The sequence below is a fragment of the Myiozetetes cayanensis genome, unplaced genomic scaffold, assembly GCF_022539395.1.
Source record: "Myiozetetes cayanensis isolate MyiCay16 unplaced genomic scaffold, myiCay2020 scf2-11, whole genome shotgun sequence".
In the NCBI taxonomy this organism is placed as follows: Eukaryota; Metazoa; Chordata; class Aves; order Passeriformes; family Tyrannidae; genus Myiozetetes; species Myiozetetes cayanensis.
Window position 1 is genome coordinate 19,144,378 of NW_026087411.1, and position 17,608 is coordinate 19,161,985.

Sequence of the window (17,608 nt, forward strand, 5' to 3'; positions counted from 1 at the left end):
GGATGAGGCATCCACAGCTTCTTTGGGCCACCTGTTCCAATGCCTCATCACTCTTGTGGTAAAGAATTTCCTACTAATATCTAATCCAAACCTACCCTCTTTCACTGTAAAGCCATTCCCCACTGTCCTATCACTACATGCCCTTGTAACAAGTCCCTCTCCGTCTTTCTTGGTACTGGAAGGTGCTATAAGGTCTCACTGGAGCCTTCTCTTTTCCAGGCTGAACAAACCCAGCTCTCTCTCTTCATGGCAGAGGTGCTCCAGCACTATAATCCTCTCTTGTGGCCCTCCTCTGAACTTGTTCCAGCAGGTCCATGTTCTTCTTGTGTTGGGGGCCCCAGAGCTCCAGGTGGAGTCTCATGATGATTGTTTATGGCAGACCCTATTCCTGCCTTATTTGCGTAACAGTAACCCAGAGAATACCCTGGTTTTCCTGATACCCTCTGGTCTCTCTGGGATATTTGAATATAATGTAGCGACAGCTGTTTAAGACTTTCACAAATTTCAAAGCCTGTTCTTGAAATGAGCTGTTACTAGGGAAACACTGAAACCTCTGTGGGGAAATACGGGAATAAGGTGAGAGGTTTGTGAGGCAGCATTCAAAGAATGGGTTTAAAGAATAAAATAACCATGCCACTTGTCCTATGCTGCTGTGTCTGTAGCGAAGCTGTCAGCTATTCTGGGAAGCACTGGGAAATAGAGTTAACATCCATTCCCACTTCAGTGGTGTTGTATCCTTCAGTGAGCACCTGCAAATGGAAAGCAGGTGTCTAGTAAAAAGTACAGTCCCCTTACAGAGCTTAAACATTTTGCAATGTTTAAAAGTATCAGTGCACAAAATGATTCAGGTACACGAAAAGTGAGATGACAAATTACTAGAGTACAAGTAAAAACATAAAAACATTTATTTTGGAACAGCTTCCTAGATTCTGTTATGCCTAGTAGCTGCTATTTTATAGCGCTGTTTTTCCTTAGCAAAAACAACCTGTAATTTTTTTACAGTAACAATCATAACATGTAAGTGGTGCTCACACTCCCTGCTGAAGCCTTACTGATAAAAATAAAAAAGCATTCACTCAAATTCTGTTTTGCCATCCCAAAACCCAGTGTGATTAGGGGGTTCTGATTGTGGGTGAATACAGTCTAATGTTACGTTGCACTATGATGGCCTTTTTGGTTTAATATGGAAGAACTTTCACTCCATTTCCTTTTTCAACAAGCAAAGTCCAAGGGGAAAAAAGTAGAAGTGGGAGTGTGTTGGGAGTAGAAGAGGCCTGTGAAGAGTGACCAGTAGTGGAGGTAGGAGACAGAAAGCAGGGAGTGAGCAGAGAGCTGGCAAAAAGGAAAGGGAGCAGGCAGAGCTTGTTTGCAAGGGATAAGGAGAACTGATGCCTCTTTAAGTCAAGTTAAAAAGCTTAACTGTAAGAAGGACTGAAACAGAAAAGTGGTGAAGAAACCATGTAGAGAAGTGCTTTCAAGGGAAGGCATCGAGAACAAAGTTGTGAGTAGCTGCGGGGGGTGGAGGAAAATGAACGGGATACTTTCCTGGGGTGGGGAGGAGGAGCTGAAGCAGCTGAAGAGAGGAGAGGAGAGATGGGCAGAGCCACTGAAGACACAGCAGGTGGTTGTGAGACTGATGGGGCACAGTGAGAGGTGACCTCCCTGAACAAACCAGGCTGGTGCCTGCTTGTGCACCATGCCATGCAGCTGGCCCTGCTCTCATCCAGTACGTGCTGCCATCGTGCACCAAGCAGAACTTCCTCCCCTTGAGCATCCCTGTGTCACATCTGCCAGCTGTTGGTAATGGGGACCCGTCTTTCTGTGCCAATCTTGCTCATGCAAGAGGAATGACACACTCATGCTGAAAGGGGTGCAATGAAAATATCAAATAGAACCCATCAGTGAAACAGGGAGAATTTAAAGCGAGAATTTAAAGCAAAAATTTAGGCCTTAGCCTGGTGATACCCAGAAGTAAGCTACCACTCTAACTTTCTTGGCCTGCTATCTAGGAAGGGACCTTCATCTGTCAAGTCATCTGTAAAGTGGAATAGATTTTACTGTCTAAATGATATCAGCATTTAGATGACAGTTCATTCAAAATGGAGGGAGCCATCCAACTGCCTGAAGACAAAAAGGGAAAGGCTGTTTTAGCCCACTTCATGGAAAGCCATTACTGAATATCTTTGCTATTAACTATGTGATTATAATGTCAAAAGGGGGGTGCAGAAGATCTGCTTTGGGCAGATTTACACAAAAGTAGAGCTGGGGGAAAGAGATAAAAAACCAAAGAAGAATAAAGTTAAGTATTAGGACAGCAGGAGCCCATCCACGTTTGCTCAGAAAAGGAAGCTCAGGAATATGATCTTGAGCAATGTAAATGCTTCCCACACCCACTATGGCAATGCAGGCTAGACTCCATACAACAGAGTTATTCTTTAATGGACTTAAATTGATATCAATTAGGCAGTAAAAAGGAGAGCCTGACTGCTAAGCTGTGCTTCAGCCTGTTTCTCAAAGTCACTTGCTGGATGGTTTTAGAGGTTTGGTTGGTGTTGTAAACCCCAATGCCGGTGAAAGGGGCTGATGTGATCACTCAGCTTTATTCCTCTTGAAATTACCAAACACAAAGTTAGACAGAGCAAACTGGCCTTGCCCAAAACATGCTGCTCTTCTCTTATTTAAATTCTCACTAAAACTGCTGGACTTCTGCAATAGTCTACTTCACTCTGAACTTTCATCAGCTAATTTAAATAAGGAGAAACTATGTTTCTGGCATTTACTCTGCCACTGCACCCTGCCTCTGAGTGGTTCTGCACATCTCTGGTAGCTAGTCCCTCCCCATGGGAGTCAGGGAGCCCAGGAGCAGGTAAGTGGCAATTACAGACAGGTGAGGAAGGAGTGGGATTTCAACTACTGACGAAGGGGGCAAAACTAGACGTCAGGCAAGGGACTTAGAGGGAGAGAAGGCAAATAGAGCAGACCAAAGAGAGGGCTGGATGGTGGCTTTTCTTGGGAACGCAGGGCAGGAGGTCGGGGTCTCTCTGGGAGAAAAGGGTGGTATAAACATCTGTATGTCACAGGGAAACAAGGCAGACAGCAAAGGAGGTGTAGGAACAGGGGATGAGCACTGGGCTGGACAGCAGCAGGAGTGGGATAGAAAGCAAGGACAAGAACAAGGACAGTGAAATGACTGGTGGCTGCTCTTCCTTTTGAGAATTTCTCTCCACAGAAGGCATATGTATCAGAGTGAGTATTTAGGAGAGGCAAGGCTTATTTCATCCTTAATTAGGCTTACTCACACTACACAAGTCTCTGGGCTTACCAAGGAGCTGAGATATACAGTACTATTCAGTATATTCAATCTATCAGACTGCCATTTTTATATAGCAGTTTATACAGGTCAGAGCCTTTCATAAGCCACCCAATGTCCTGAAAATTTGTCATTAAATTGAATTAAGAGACAGGTCTTTCTATAGTTCTTCTGATAAAGTGGTTTAAATCAGGTAAAAAAAAAAAAAGAGAGAGGCTCTTGAAGAAACAGGAGTCACACATGATAAATGAAAAAGGAACAAATCACAGGTCCCAGTATTATCTGTCTCAGAACTCTGAGGGAAATGATGGAGCTTGTAACAAAATCATGCTGTTAATAAAATTGGTTATGAGACTGGAGTGCTGTATATCTATGAGTCAATAGCTAAAAACAAAGGGAGCATGTTAGAGAATATCTTTAAAATGAAATTACACCTTTGCTCATGTCACGGTATCTCCATGAGGACTGTCTGGATTCTGCAACTGGTTCCTCCTAAGAATGATTGCTTTTACTTGGAAAAAAAAAGGCAAGATGGTATTTGTAAAGTATGCCTTGAGACAGAATTCTGCAGTCCTGCGGCTGAGTGGCTGTTTTCCTCTACAGCAGCAACGCTGGATTTAAACAGGAGAGGGCAGTCATGACCAAGCATCCGAGTGTGCTGAGGCATTTCTGTTTCTGGAAGGGAGACATTTGAAAAAGGTATTTTTTTTTTTTTTAATGATTAATAAAGGTTCATCATCCAAAAATAAATCTTTTCTAGACATCATGTATCAAGTGTAGTATAAATAATTACAAATTAAAACCTGTCCAGAAAATGAATGTTTGAGGTGTCCTTAAGCAGCACTATCCCAAATGCTGACAAAACCCCTGAAAAATCAGGAGGGTTTGAACAGCATGCTAATCTTTTTGATAGCCTCATTTCTAAAACTCTTGTGAGATGTTAAAGAGACTGCTGGGATGGAAGCAGAACCAAGACTGATAAAGCCTGGATACTGTTCCCCACTGCCATTTGTGAGCTTGGACAAGATATTTACTGCATCTGTGCCTCAGTTTCTTCTCTTGAAAGTAGGGTTAAATGTTAAAAAAGTCCATAAGCATGAAAATGACTACAGGGCTGCACTTTATACTGCAGGACTCTGATAGTAGGTTAAGATCACCATATCAAAGCTAGGCAGTCAGTATGGGTAATGCTCTTCACATATTTTAATATTTTTTCCTTGTCCAGAGATGATTGAATTTTTTCAGCGCATACCAGGCTTTCTCATGCTGTTCAGCTGACACTGTTTGCAGTGCTTGGGTGAAAAGACACCTTCTCTAGGCATTTGTAAAAGAAATTATATAAGGTGTGTTGCTAGACCTCAGATGGAAGCCTAAGCACCTTGGTTAGCAGGAAGTGCCCTCTACAAACTCCCTGTGCAGCTTGTAAAGTTGTATTCCCTTTCCCACTTTCGACTTTATCCTCAGCAATAGCTGTGTACTGTAAGTAGGCCTTATCTGCAGTCCCCTGCATGAAGGAAGCTCACATGTTGACCTTGGTGACAGGATCTTTGTTGTTCACGATGCAAAGGGTATAACTTAGAACAGGTGGGGTATGCCCACACTGCCTTGTGGGAGTACAAATCTAGAGACATGCTCTCCACCCAAAGTGCAGGTGAAGATAATTTTCTTTGGTCTGCAACTTTTCACGTGGACATAGGCAAAGCAATCTGACCACTATCTGAGACAGCTGGGAAGTCCTTTGGTATCAAGCTCCCCAGCATTCCTTCTTTTTGAAGTTAAGCATAAAACTGTTACAATTTCAAGGCACTTAGTAATCCCTAGATAAACAGAGGTAGAAAGGTGGGAGCTCATTTATAGATCTTCTTGCTGCACTTCCACCTTTCTAGAAGCACCATACGGTATGCTGCTAGGGAGAAGGCTCTGCATTAGGTCTGTCTGCCTGATGAGGGAAGCAGGATCCAGCTGCAGGATCACCATCTGCGACCTTCAGGGCCCAGCACGATCCTCAAGGCTGCAGCTCCTTCCTGCTATCTCTGCTAACGTGACGGGAAAAAACAGGAGAAGAATAAGGACACTCTTGGTATGCGCTATCCCAGACAGTTTCAAATGAGCACTGTGCTTTAAAAAACCATGTTTTATTATTTAAATAAAAGCAACATGGCTCTTCCTTGCCTCATGAAGATGCAGGGCATACAGAACAGCTGCATATGCAACTGCTGTTTAATTCAATACCCAGACAGTGTCATTAAACATATTTTCTGGTAGAGCAAAATTACTTCAATAGGAAATTGTATTTGTCTCACTCGTGAAAATGCAACTTAGAATATTATTATGGATGTTGCTTCTTTTTTTTGTAGGTGTTAGCGTGGCTATATAATTAAGGATCTGTCATTATTTTCATTAAAGTATTTTCATTTTTCAGGATGTGTAAGTTAGCCTTAAAAAAGAAAGCTTAATGGTTGAGTCTCCTTCTCACAAGCCAAACAGCAGTGTAGCTACATAGCTACCTAAAAAATGAAAAAGAAAGGAAAAAAAGATTATGTTTCTAGGTTCTCGAAATCACCAGGGCAACACTGACTGAAGGTGCAGAACGACCTAAGTATATATTCTACTACATATATGGGATTAACGAACATTTTTCCAGATGAGTAACTGCTAAATTGGTAAATCTCTGTATTAACATATGAACAGATTGCTGCAAATGTAAGCAATAATTTGAGTAGTTGTGCCAGATTGCTGCTGCTTAACTGGTAGCTTTAGCTATCCCCCTGTTTAGGAGGTAATCATGACTTCGGGGTTTATTAGAGCAAAATGACACGGTTTTGTATCCAGCTTTGCTCGGTGCCTTCTCGCAGCACAGGGCAGCTGTGGTTCTCCAGACAAATCCTCCTTTCCCCTGCGCTCATAAGGGGAAGCTCCAAGCTGGAGCTTGGATCCCACACGGGGCAGCGCCCCGTCCCTCTTTTCGGCCTTGCTTTCAGTGTCTGGGTGCAATATCCACGCCTCCCCACGATTTTCAGGGATGTGGGAGGACAAGGGAGCCCTCCAGGCCGGCCGGGCGGGGCCGAGCTGTCCCCACGGCAACGGCGCCTTAAAGGCGGGCGGGGCGGGCGGCGGCGCTGCCGCGGCCATGGATCCCGGCAGCGCCGTGGTGAGGGGCTGCGCTCGGCGGGGCTGGCCGCCTCTCTCCCTTTTTGCCCTTGTTGTTGTTGAAAATGACACGCCGTGGGCAGTGTGGGCGGAAGGGTCGTGTCCGGGGTTGGCGTGGGGCGCTGGGGAGCTCCAGCGAGGCGCTGTGCGAGCTCAGCAGTGCCAGGCAGGGAAGCGGCGGCTTTTACCCCGCCCCGGGTTTTTCGACTGCTCCTGCCTCTCCGTTCTTGGGGCTTCAGGTGGTCCCTCAGGGGACGGTAATCCCAGCGGAGCCTTGGAGGCTTCGCGTTTAGACTCACTTCGGGCTTTGCCGGAATGGAGGGGTCGATAAGCCCTTCCTGCCGCCCCAAAGTATACAAAGAAAACTGGAGTTTGACAGTTCCCGATATGGATGGCCTGGTTCTGGCGAAAGAGTGCCTGTGTGTGAAGGGATAAAGCTGGAGTACAACAATGTCTGCACTGTAACCATTTTTCTCTAATTTGGAAGCGTGTGGTGGTTGAATTTTACAGTCGCTCTGTTCAGTTTTTATGTAGCATAATAAATATTTGTACTCACTCTAGCTTGGCAATCCTGGGGAGAGGAATAGGCCCGCTGAAGGATTTACGTTCAGTTTCTCTTCTGGATTAACACTGAAGGCAGAGCATTTGACATATGGGCTGATCAACAGCTTTTAGAGCAGTGGTACTAGAGCAAACTTTTTTTTCTTCCTCATCTTCCTACTATCCTGAAATGTGGTGGAGAATTTTTGGAGATCACTAACCCCAGATAAAAAATGATACACGAGTGTGGTTATTTTAAAGTAGTGCTATATTGTGTTGATTGCTTTTTGCAAAAAGTGTAATGTACTACTTAATAACTTCTATTAAAAAAATTTCTATCATTTGCACTTTAGAATAACTTTAGAGCAGTAAAATATTAATTTCATGGTAAAAAAAATAGAAAATTAATAACCCAGAATCTTCTGTTTCCTAAAATATCTTAGCTTCATCTTTCACCTTGTGTAGGCTATTCTGGCGGTGATGATAATCAAGATTAATAAGGTTTAAATTGCTACAAGCTAATTATCTTATATTGGAGCGTATGAATGTTGAAGCTCATGTGTGTCCGCTGTCCAGGTCTAACTGGAACATTAGGATTTAATCACTTCCATAGGCAGAAGAAGGAATAAAATGTTCTGTTAAAGTCCTATTGTAATATAAGATGAATGATATGTATTGATAATGATAATTTTAAAATTTCCTTAGCTAATCCACTATACAGCATCAGACTGTTTCCACAAAGAAAGCATAAATAAATCTCCATTATTTTTTGCAGGTTCCTTACATTCTGTTTCTGATGGAATAGGTACATCTCATTTTTAGTAGCTTGTCTCGTTGGTTGGCCTTTAAGTTAGGGGCAATGATTATAGAATAATACAAAGTGGCTGACATGCTTGTTTGAAAATAAGCACAGCAATTGTTTTTGTAATGTTTCTAGGATTTTCTTAAACATTTCTGTAGCCTAACCAATAATTTGAGGCTCAAATCCAGTATTTTTCGAAGGATGTCAGATTTAGTGAGTGGAATTGCAGATCTTCGTGTCTGACATTCAGTTTATTAAACTGATCTGTTCTTACTGTTCAGTTCGTAACAATAGTTTATGTAGTGAGATTAGATTTTGTGCTATCTTTTCAAATGACTTAATGCTCATCTTAACTTGAAAATATATATTTTTTTTTTTTTATCTAGTCTATGCTATACAAGTCCATTATCGAAGATGTGATTGAAGGTGTGAGGGAACTTTTTGCAGAAGAGGGTGTAGAGGAACAGGTTCTGAAAGACTTGAAACAGGTTTGTTTGGTTCCCTTGTGTTAATAGCAGCTGTTGGGTTTTTTTGGTCGTTGTTTGAGAAGATGCACCTGTTCATTTCTTTGCCTTCCAAAAAATTTACCTTAAATTAGAGTTACAAGTATCCTGTGAGTGATATGTTGGTGGCAGGCAGTCGAAATCCATTAGTGATTGTTACCATGTTTATTGGATAGAATCAGTCAATTTACTCTTGGAAAAACTGGGAATACTTTATTAGCTTTTTAGATGTGGTTTGTTTTTAAAGCTGATATTTGTTGACCTTAATAATAATCTTTCTGCAGCTTTGGGAAACCAAGGTGACAGAGTCTAAAGCAACAGAAGGCTTCTTCAGGCATGGCCACTGTTCTCCACAGTTCACCCTGCAGCTGCCACACAGTTTTCACACTGTTCTGCAGGCTTCAGCAGGTCAGGTGTTGGACACAACAGAAGCAATTTAAGAATAGCTCTGTGATTCAGGGATATTTTTGGAAGACTTGCAATAATCTTGGTTCATGATTCTTCTGTATATAGCACAAGGGGGAACAGTAACTATTTGAAAGCAGAATTTGACCAATAAAGGATGAATTAAACTTTGATAAACTAATGGAATTCTCTCTATATGCTCTTGATTGGCTGCCTATTTCCAGTAGCAAAAACATGCAGAGAATTTTAGTGTTCTTGTCTGCAGTCCAAAAGTGTAGCCCTTCAGTTTCAACTTTACCTGTAGGGTTAAGCTTTTGCTTCCCTGTTTTATTATGCGTATTCCTGATGTGTGCAGAGGTTATATGGCACGTTTGTACCACCCAGCTCTGCTGTCATGTTGGAGTTTAATCTGATTTTCAAGTTGCTGAGATGTAATCTCTTGCTCAAACAAAAGAGAGGGAGCTTTTTTTTTTTCTTCAGTTAGTTTTTCTAAAAGCAGTGCTCCTGTTGCAGAGAAGTGCTTGACTTTCACACAGCCTCTGACATCAGGACCTATTCTTCTCAATTAAGTCCAACTGACTGCTGAGGTATTGTTGTGGTGGAGTGTAATGCTCAGCTGAGACTTACCACAAAGTGTGAGGCCATTAGGACCTTTGCCCGTAACAGACAAAACCCATATGGGATGATTTAATGAAAATCTGTGTTGTAGTGCACTTCGAGGTTGGGCAGGCACTCTTCCTCTGGGTTTTTTTTTACAGTCTTCATAGTTGAATGAATTGTTTTTGGAGGCAGATGTTTTATTTATTCTATGTGATGAAAGGGAATAAATTTTTGGGTTTGCATGCTACTGGAGGTCTTATATTTCATGAGCATTACCTTGTCACTCCTAAGATTTTAGTGACAATACTAAGGCAAAACAATCTGTTGAAGCTAGTGAATCTATTTATTTTTGTAAATGGGATTTGAATTGCCTTATGGCCAGAGATCCAGAGATTTTCAAAGTATTCAGGGCTACCTAAATTGTTTGCTTCCTGAAGCCTGGGAAAGTTTTCCCTTTGGCTTTTTTTTTTTTTCTTCCACTGAAGTCAGTGTTAAGTGCTTTTGAAAATCTTATCCTACTGTTCCTACCATAAGCACAATTTGATTTGCTGTGGTGCAGAAAAGTGCTTGCATGTTTTCGTCATGTTGACAAGGCAATGCTCGTGCTCACTTGGTCGTTGATCTAATGAGTATGAACTGAAGTTAGATTGCTTTAGATTCAGGTGTGCTTAGTGAAAATTATTGAAAGATAAATGTGTCCAAGAAATGAATGTTTTTGTAAAGTAGTGTTTTGGTTTTGTTTGTTTGTTTGTTTTTATAGCTTCTTTTGTCATCCCAGCTGGCAGAGATTTTCAGCATTTCACAGCTGCAGAACTGGTATGTAGCTGTAGTTACATTACATGGATGCAATTAAATTACATATAATGTAGTTAAATTCTTAAATTTCTTAGTTTCTGAAATAAAACAGGATTTTAATTTATTTATTGTTTTAAATCTAGTATGTAATTAAATTATTGAACTTACTGTTACAGCTGTAGTGATATTTTACTTCAGTTTTGAATATCCTGAACTCCTAAAGAGTTGTTTGTCAGTTATTAATAGGCTTAAAGGGGGGGAACTGTAACACTGCTGTGTAACTATTTGAGCAGTGAAAAAGGATAGGGATCTACCAGCTGGTTTTGCAGCCAGTGCAGCCAGAGGTGTATTGGAAGACATGGCTGCATGTGTTTAGCCCACAGGATGGAAGTGTAGTGGAAATGCACAGCTATGGATACTTTAAAAAAATTAAATTACTGGGTGTTAAAATAATGCATGGTTGGGAAATATTAGCACTAGTGAAGCTGGGAGCAGCATTATCTGGGAGGTGTAGGAGTCATCCAGAAGCAAATGGATGCTTTTAGAGTTGACAAGTTCTGAACTCTGGGCATGGCAAAATTTCTTGGAGGAGGGGCTACTGATTGTCAGAGCTTGATGAATGAACTCACTGAGCACCTCCTGACAGTCAAGCTAATTAGCGTGCAAAGTTGATTATAATATTGGGAAGATGTTTCTGCTGTGTGTGAGTTTCTTGATTTAAAACTTGGATTTCCCTGAAGCAGCTAGTTTGAAAGGGAGCCACATATCCAACTCTTGGAGGAGTTCAAGGGGGAAAAGAGAATGTGAAATGACTTCATAGGCCTGGGAAAGGAGTCTGTGCATGAACTTAGGGAAAGGTGACCCTGAGTGGATAAATACCTTTTGGGATGGTGGGTACATTGAAGTGGTATGGGAAAGTGTTCAGTTAACAAAAAGGGAACGTGATAGCTGGGAAGGAGAAAATGCTTAGGGTAAGTCATTACCCTGTTAATGCAGAATACTCTTCATCTGTCTGAATCTCAAAAGCATGAAGCAACTTTGCAGTAAAGAGGACCCCAGAAAGGTCCTCACTAGTGTTCTATATGGATGTGTTAGGTGGGGCAGTCAGGGCCCCGGGGGGATGAAGTGTGCACTCTTTCTTACTAAAGCCAGCTCTTGCGTATCCAGGGGCCCTCACAAGCAGGGACAACTCTTACTCTCCCTTCGGCTGTTGCTTATCCCATACACCTGCCAGCTGGAGTGACACTGCAGGCAGCACCAGGTAAGGTTAGAGAGGACATGTAATATGTTACGGTGCTCTGTGGATATTGAAAGGTAGTCTCAAGTGCAGTAGATAAAACAGATGTGAAGTTAAAATAAAGGGGGGTGGAGTCAGTTACCCTTCTTTTCCTTTGTGTCCATGATTGCTGCATGGAGGAAGTAATTGCATTGATTAGTTAGTGTGTCAGTTTTGTACACTTGCAAGATCAAGAAGGTATCTCCTTCTCTTATATAAGGGACAATCTTCCATGTTTTAAAAAGGTAAAGACACTCCAGTGGTTCAGAAACAAATTGGTTTCTTATTCAAATAAAATAAAATCAAGCATTAACCTTTTTGCTCACATTCATTTGCTGATGAAATTGCCTATGCTGCTTGTACAAAAATGTGCTTCTGCTGCTTAGGTGTGATCAGTGGAAGGCTTATTTCAGTCATTAAATCTTTCCTCAAACAGCTGTTCTTCGTGAACTAATGTCACTAGTTATCTATTTCAGGTATAATTCCTGAGGTTTTGAGACCTATAGATTGGTACCAGTGGCTGTGTGTGTGTGTGTGTGTGAACTTGTGTGTGTGTGTGGAGAAGAAAAATCAAATGGAATTTAGAACTCAGCTCTGGCATTGTAGTTCTAACTCTGATAATAATAACTTTAAGGATTCAGTATTTGGTTTTCAAACAATGAGAAGATATAGAATATAGGAGTGGTTTTTTTTTTAAATTTGTTTGGTTTTGTTTTGTTTTTTGTTTTAAACTAAACTGGACAATTTTTTTAGAGGGGGTACCTAAAGGTCCTGAACTTTCCCTGTAGATATAAAATAGTTTATTGTTTCATCTTGAATTTCTTAATTTCTGAAATAACGTAGAAAAACATTCAAAACAGTATTTGTATTTATTTATTGTTTCAAATTTAGTATGTAGTTAAGTTATTGAACTTACTGTTACAGGGTATTGTGTAGGCCAAGACTAAAAAATGGGTATAAAACATGATGGACTGGATGGAAGCCATGATCCAGAAAGCTTCTGAATGCTTAATTTTCAAGGGCTGAAATTGTGCTTGAGGAAAGTTTTACTTTGTAAACATCCCTTTTCTCATAGTTTACCTGAGTGTTTGCTATTGGTTTTTAGTGATCAGTGGCCTGGATGAACCTGTAGGTTAACTTGCTGAAGCAGGTTTTAACTCTTCTCTCTGTAGGGCAACTTTATAAAGTAAATGTGCCTGTGATGGTTACACAAGCCTCAGGAGACAGCAGCATTCTACACCCTCCTGTGCAGCAGATAATTCATCCCCTTGGGCAACCTTCAGTTCTACAAGCCAGCATTGCTAGTGTTGCACAGGTGAATGCACCTTCTTTCCAGGCAGCTGGTGAAACATCGCAACCCCAGGAGGCTGCTGTCCAACAGACTATAGTGTTTAAACCAAACATTGTGGAAAAAAAAGCCCTGGGGAACTCTGCTACATTGGTCCAGCAGCCTCCTGCGAGTCAGCAGGAACTTGCAACTAATGCGGTGTTGAATCAGTGTGCAGACTCCACAGAAAACTCCCAGCACGACAATCTTCACACAGCTGTGTTTACTCCAGAATCCTCTGTAGGACTTTTTCTCGATGAATCCTTGGCAAACAACTCGAGCAGTGTACTGCTGGATGTGGAGGGGCAGTTGGACATGGAGCCTCCGGAGCTGGTGCAGCAGCAGGTGTCTGATGATATCATTGACCTGATTATAGCGAGTGAAAGTTTGGATGACACCGCATTCCTGAACGGTCAGGGCAGCATTGCTTCCTCTGACAAGGTAATGCCTCTTGTTTCTCAGCTGGTGAAAATACAGCTGTTGGAGATGGTGGTTTGAACACATCCATAAATGACAAATAGCACCTCTAAATTGTAAGAGTAAAAATTATTTTCACTGTAAAATTCTTTCTTGAGCTTGTTTAGAAGAACAGTAGCTAACTGCTTATTTTTACACTAAGAGGTTGTCAAAAATACTGCTAAAATACTGTGGTGGATTAGAATGTCAATCTAAAAATCTGAAGTGTAATGGATAATGGATAGATATAATGTATTAGACTTCTTGATTACTTTTGGGGATCTTTTTTTCTTTTTTTTTTTTTTTTTTTTTTGACTAAACAGACATGAATGACCCCTTGAGAAGTTCCATATCGTTTTGACACTGATCAGCATATGGATACTGGTCAGCTGTGGGCAAAGTGCTTTTGCAGTATCAATTAGGATTAGTTTGAGCTCATAACGTATGAAGAGCATTTAAGTTGCATTGAGGATGAAAAATCAGATTTGATAAGTGAAAATCTGCTGGAAGAAAATGTATTTCCTTGGGAAAAAGTCCTGAAGAACTAGAACTCAGCTACAGCTGTGTGGAAAACTTGAATGACTTTTATTAACAAGCCACTTTCCTGACCTCATCCAATTTTTGTTCCAGAAATTATTTGCAGATGTTTGAAGTTCTGGCTAGCTGACTTTGAGTTGTAGTCCTTATGTGTGATTGGGGCAAATTTATTAAATGCAAATTTAATGACAGTAATGCCAAATGTCTGAAAATAGAAAGCATGTTATGTTGCTCATCTGAACTTTGATGGCAGGATGATGAAGACTGTCCACAGTAAGAATGGAAGGTCAAAGCAAAGTGTTATTTTGTTGAACTACAAAGTGTTTGTGGATGGGAATTAAGTGCTACACTAAAGATTTAATGAGAAACTGAAGATGGCCAAAACCTTAAAACCTTTTTATGTGAATGCTCTGTTTAGGAATTCTAGCACTTTTATGAACAGTGGCTTGAAGTAGTGAAATGTTTACTGTTTCTCCCAGCTTTTTATATCTTATTTAAACAAAGCATTTTGATTGAGTTGAAGGAGAGGAATCTGTTCATCTTGACTTTTACTTAACAAATGGAAAATGCTATTTTTGGGGGCAGAGGAGTAGCTTTTTATTATTATTATTATTTGGAGGTTTTTTTGCAATAGAATTACTAAAGGCCCACTTAATTGCCTTTTTCTTAGAGTTTGAGTACAAGAGTGTTTAAAGAAAAGTCAAAGAATTCTTTTTCTCTGTATTGGTGAGAAATATTTGACATGGGTTTAATGTAAGGTTAGATGTAATCCCAGTACTCAGGGTTTACAAGTAGTAGGACTTGAAATTCTCATTTTAGTGCCCCAAACATGCTAGTTTATGAACTCAAATCTCAGGCTTTGTACTGAAGATAGCTTTCATTGTGGTGTTAATTCACAAACTGTCTCTTTTATTCCTGTCACATGGAACCTTCTGAGCAGATGGGATGTAACTTCCGGTCGGAGAAGGATAACTGCAACAACATTGAAGGCATAATCCAGCTGGATGGTACTGGTGATGTTTCTTCCAAGGAAGAAATAGCACATACAAAAGATAAGGAAGAGAATGAATTAATTGGAATTATTGAATCAGAAGATCTAAAAGTTCTGGATGATGAGGAAGACTATGATGAAGAATGTGACAGCACTTCAAATATGGAGTCTAGCTGCAGTGGTGGTGATAATGAAGACCTCCAAATAGATATAGTTGAGGAGGTAATTTACTTTTTAGCCTTGTGAAGCACATAACAATAGTCGGTGTATCTTGACTTGAATTGTTGGACCTAGAACAATTCCTGGTTAGTTTAATGCAGAGGATGCACAGTGAAGTTACATGCCTCTGGAGACAGGAGGTACTGCTGAGAAATTACTGAAAGCTCATTATGAAGAGTGTGGACAAATGAAAGAAATGCTGAAAAGTCATTTGTTTATTGGATTAATTAAAATACTAAATTAACAGAATTAAAGATCTATTGTAAAACCCTGGCCTCAGTGGAGTGGAGTTCTGCTTTTTATGTAAATAAGGTATAATTAAAAAATTTAGATTTTAAATAAGATATATTTAAATAAGACCAGGATACAAATCTAGATTTCCATTCCTTCTAAAGGACCACAGGGGATTAGACAGGTAACAATATGATATGAGTACATATGTTTCCTAGGTTGTCCTTTTTCTTAAAGGTGTGCAATTTTGTATCCTGGAGATTTCTTCACAAGAGAATCAACTTGTAGCATTTGGACTTCAAATAAATACAAGTTGATCAGTGTTCCAGTTACTGGGATCAATCTATCAGTCTTGCTTTCTGACCTGTGTTTTTGTTTAGGGTGTTCTTGTTTTTGAGAATGCAAGGCATTTATAAATGAAGTTTGTGCACCATGGTCTTCACAGCCTCTAGGTCTTGATTTTTTTTTCCCAATGAAAAAAGAACCCTTACTGTTCTAGGTGTGTTTGATGCCAAGTCTATTCAATGCTATTCTGAAAGAGTGTATAAAATAGAATTTTAATTTCTAGGACCCCTTAAACTCTGGTGATGATGTCAGTGAACAGGACATTCCAGACTTATTTGACACCGACAATGTGATAGTTTGTCAGTATGACAAGGTACAGTATATATTTTTTCTTTGTTCCTTAATTGTTCCAAATAATATCTTCAGCAAATCCATGTCTGTTCTACTGTCAATGCCTTTTAAAGAAAATCTAACGCTGTAATAATCGAGTGTTTAAATTGTGTCTGGCTGACAATAGTCTGAAAACTTTCCTGCTGTTTTCTGAAATGAGGATAATCAGAATGGCCTATTAAAGGAAAAGAGAACAAGTCTTGCAAAATTAAAATGTGTAAAGCTGCAAAAACTTATGCATTTCCTTAACTTTTAAGTAATAGCAACATCTCCATGGATGTACACAGGCATATTCAGCCATGAATTAAGATTTTGAAATGGATAACAGAAAGAGAAGTATGTGAACTTTAACATTTTTGTCTTTGAAGTGCTTACTGGGAGACTTTCCTACCAGAATTCTGTTGTGGCTGAGAAACAAAGTGGTTGTCAAGGGCCATTTTGTCCTTCATTTTAGTGTTTAAAATTCAACCTTGTTTTGAACTTCCAAAGATTAGATTAAGTACTAACTCTGGTATGGTTTTGGATGTTTATGTGTCAGTAATTTAAAAGATAACAAAACAAAGTGCATATTTTATTTTAAAACAAACATGGAACAATATAGCTATAGTTTGCTTGAGAATGTGCCTTGAGTTTTATTCTTTCAAAAGTGAAGAGTGACCAGGCATAGCGAAAAGCAGATAAAACCAGTTTTCTATTAAGTTACCTTGCTACCTATAAAAGAATGCTGTTGGCAAAATTGCTGTCCTGTTTCTTTTTCTTTTTAGAGGTGAAACTAGGCTGCTGAAAATCCAAGGAATTTTCCAGAGTTGTTTAAAATTCCTTCTTTTACTATCAAACAAAGCTTTCTGCAGTATGGATTATTTTACAACCTTTAAAAAGAAACAGAATATAAGTTTTGTTTTTGTAATTTTTTTGTGTTTTTTTTTCTTTATTTTTTTCTTACGGCAGCATTTGCTCTTAAGCAAAGTTTTCATACTTTTAGCCTTATTCTTACGCTGCTGTGCATGCAACATTGCCATGTGTGTGGAAAAAGGAAAACACTGCATTTCAGTTAAGCTGTACTTGTTTGAAAGGTGCAGTTTGTTTTGGGGCAGACTGATCTCTCATGAAATTTCTCCATTACAGTTGTCTTGTCCTGCTGGTGTTAAACTGTCACATAGCTAACATTTTTTTGGGAGGGTGGGGAAGCAGTGTGGGAGAAGGTGTGCTAAGATTCATGAGGCTGCTCTCTTGAGAGGGCAGGGAATTCACTATAGACAAATGAAATATACTGCTTCCATTGAATATTTTGGGCTATCAGGATTTTAAAATAAAAATAGGGTGTGTAAACCAGGTTGTGCTAATTTTTTTTTTTTAAATGGATGATCTAATATATATTTGTGGGGCATTGATTTTGATTTTTTATCAGATACATCGAACTAAGAACAAATGGAAGTTCTTCTTAAAAGACGGAGTGATGTCCTTTGAGGGTAAAGACCATGTTTTTGCAAAAGCCATTGGAGATGCTGAGTGGTGAAACCTCACTGAAGCATGTACTTTCAGACTGTGGCATTATTCCCTTAGGAACCTTCTGTTGTGAAACAACTGGAGTTTCTACAGAGTTTGCCATAAAGCAACAAAGCTATGATTAAAAAATATGCAAAATCTTTGTTGTTAATACATGCTCACTAAAACACTGTATTGTTAGCTACTCAGCTGTCTTTGTTGTTCTTTTCTGACTATTTCATCACTTTTCCAACCAAGAAACATCAATAGAATGATTAGCTTTAAAGTTTGAAATGTTGTATATGT

At 39.8% G+C, this 17,608-nt stretch overlaps 1 protein-coding gene across 1 annotated transcript; it reads left to right on the plus strand.

Moving 5' to 3' along the window:
- Nucleotides 1–6,525: 6,525 nt before the first annotated feature.
- GTF2A1L (general transcription factor IIA subunit 1 like) lies at nt 6,526–17,608 on the plus strand. Its single transcript, XM_050314609.1, has 9 exons — nt 6,526–6,717; nt 8,189–8,290; nt 8,590–8,713; nt 10,071–10,126; nt 11,273–11,366; nt 12,554–13,149; nt 14,642–14,914; nt 15,711–15,800; nt 17,226–17,608. Exons 1-9 carry the CDS (start codon nt 6,526–6,528, stop codon nt 17,331–17,333), a joined length of 1,635 nt encoding a protein of 544 aa, XP_050170566.1. The 3' UTR covers nt 17,334–17,608.

Coding starts and splice junctions, on each gene's coding strand:
- GTF2A1L (XM_050314609.1), top strand. CDS start 6,526: ATGACACGCCGTGGGCAGTGTGGGCGGAAGGGTCGTGTCCGGGGTTGG. Junction 8,291..8,589: donor TTCTGAAAGACTTGAAACAG/GTTTGTTTGGTT, acceptor ATCTTTCTGCAG/CTTTGGGAAACCAAGGTGAC. Junction 14,915..15,710: donor AAATAGATATAGTTGAGGAG/GTAATTTACTTT, acceptor TTTAATTTCTAG/GACCCCTTAAACTCTGGTGA.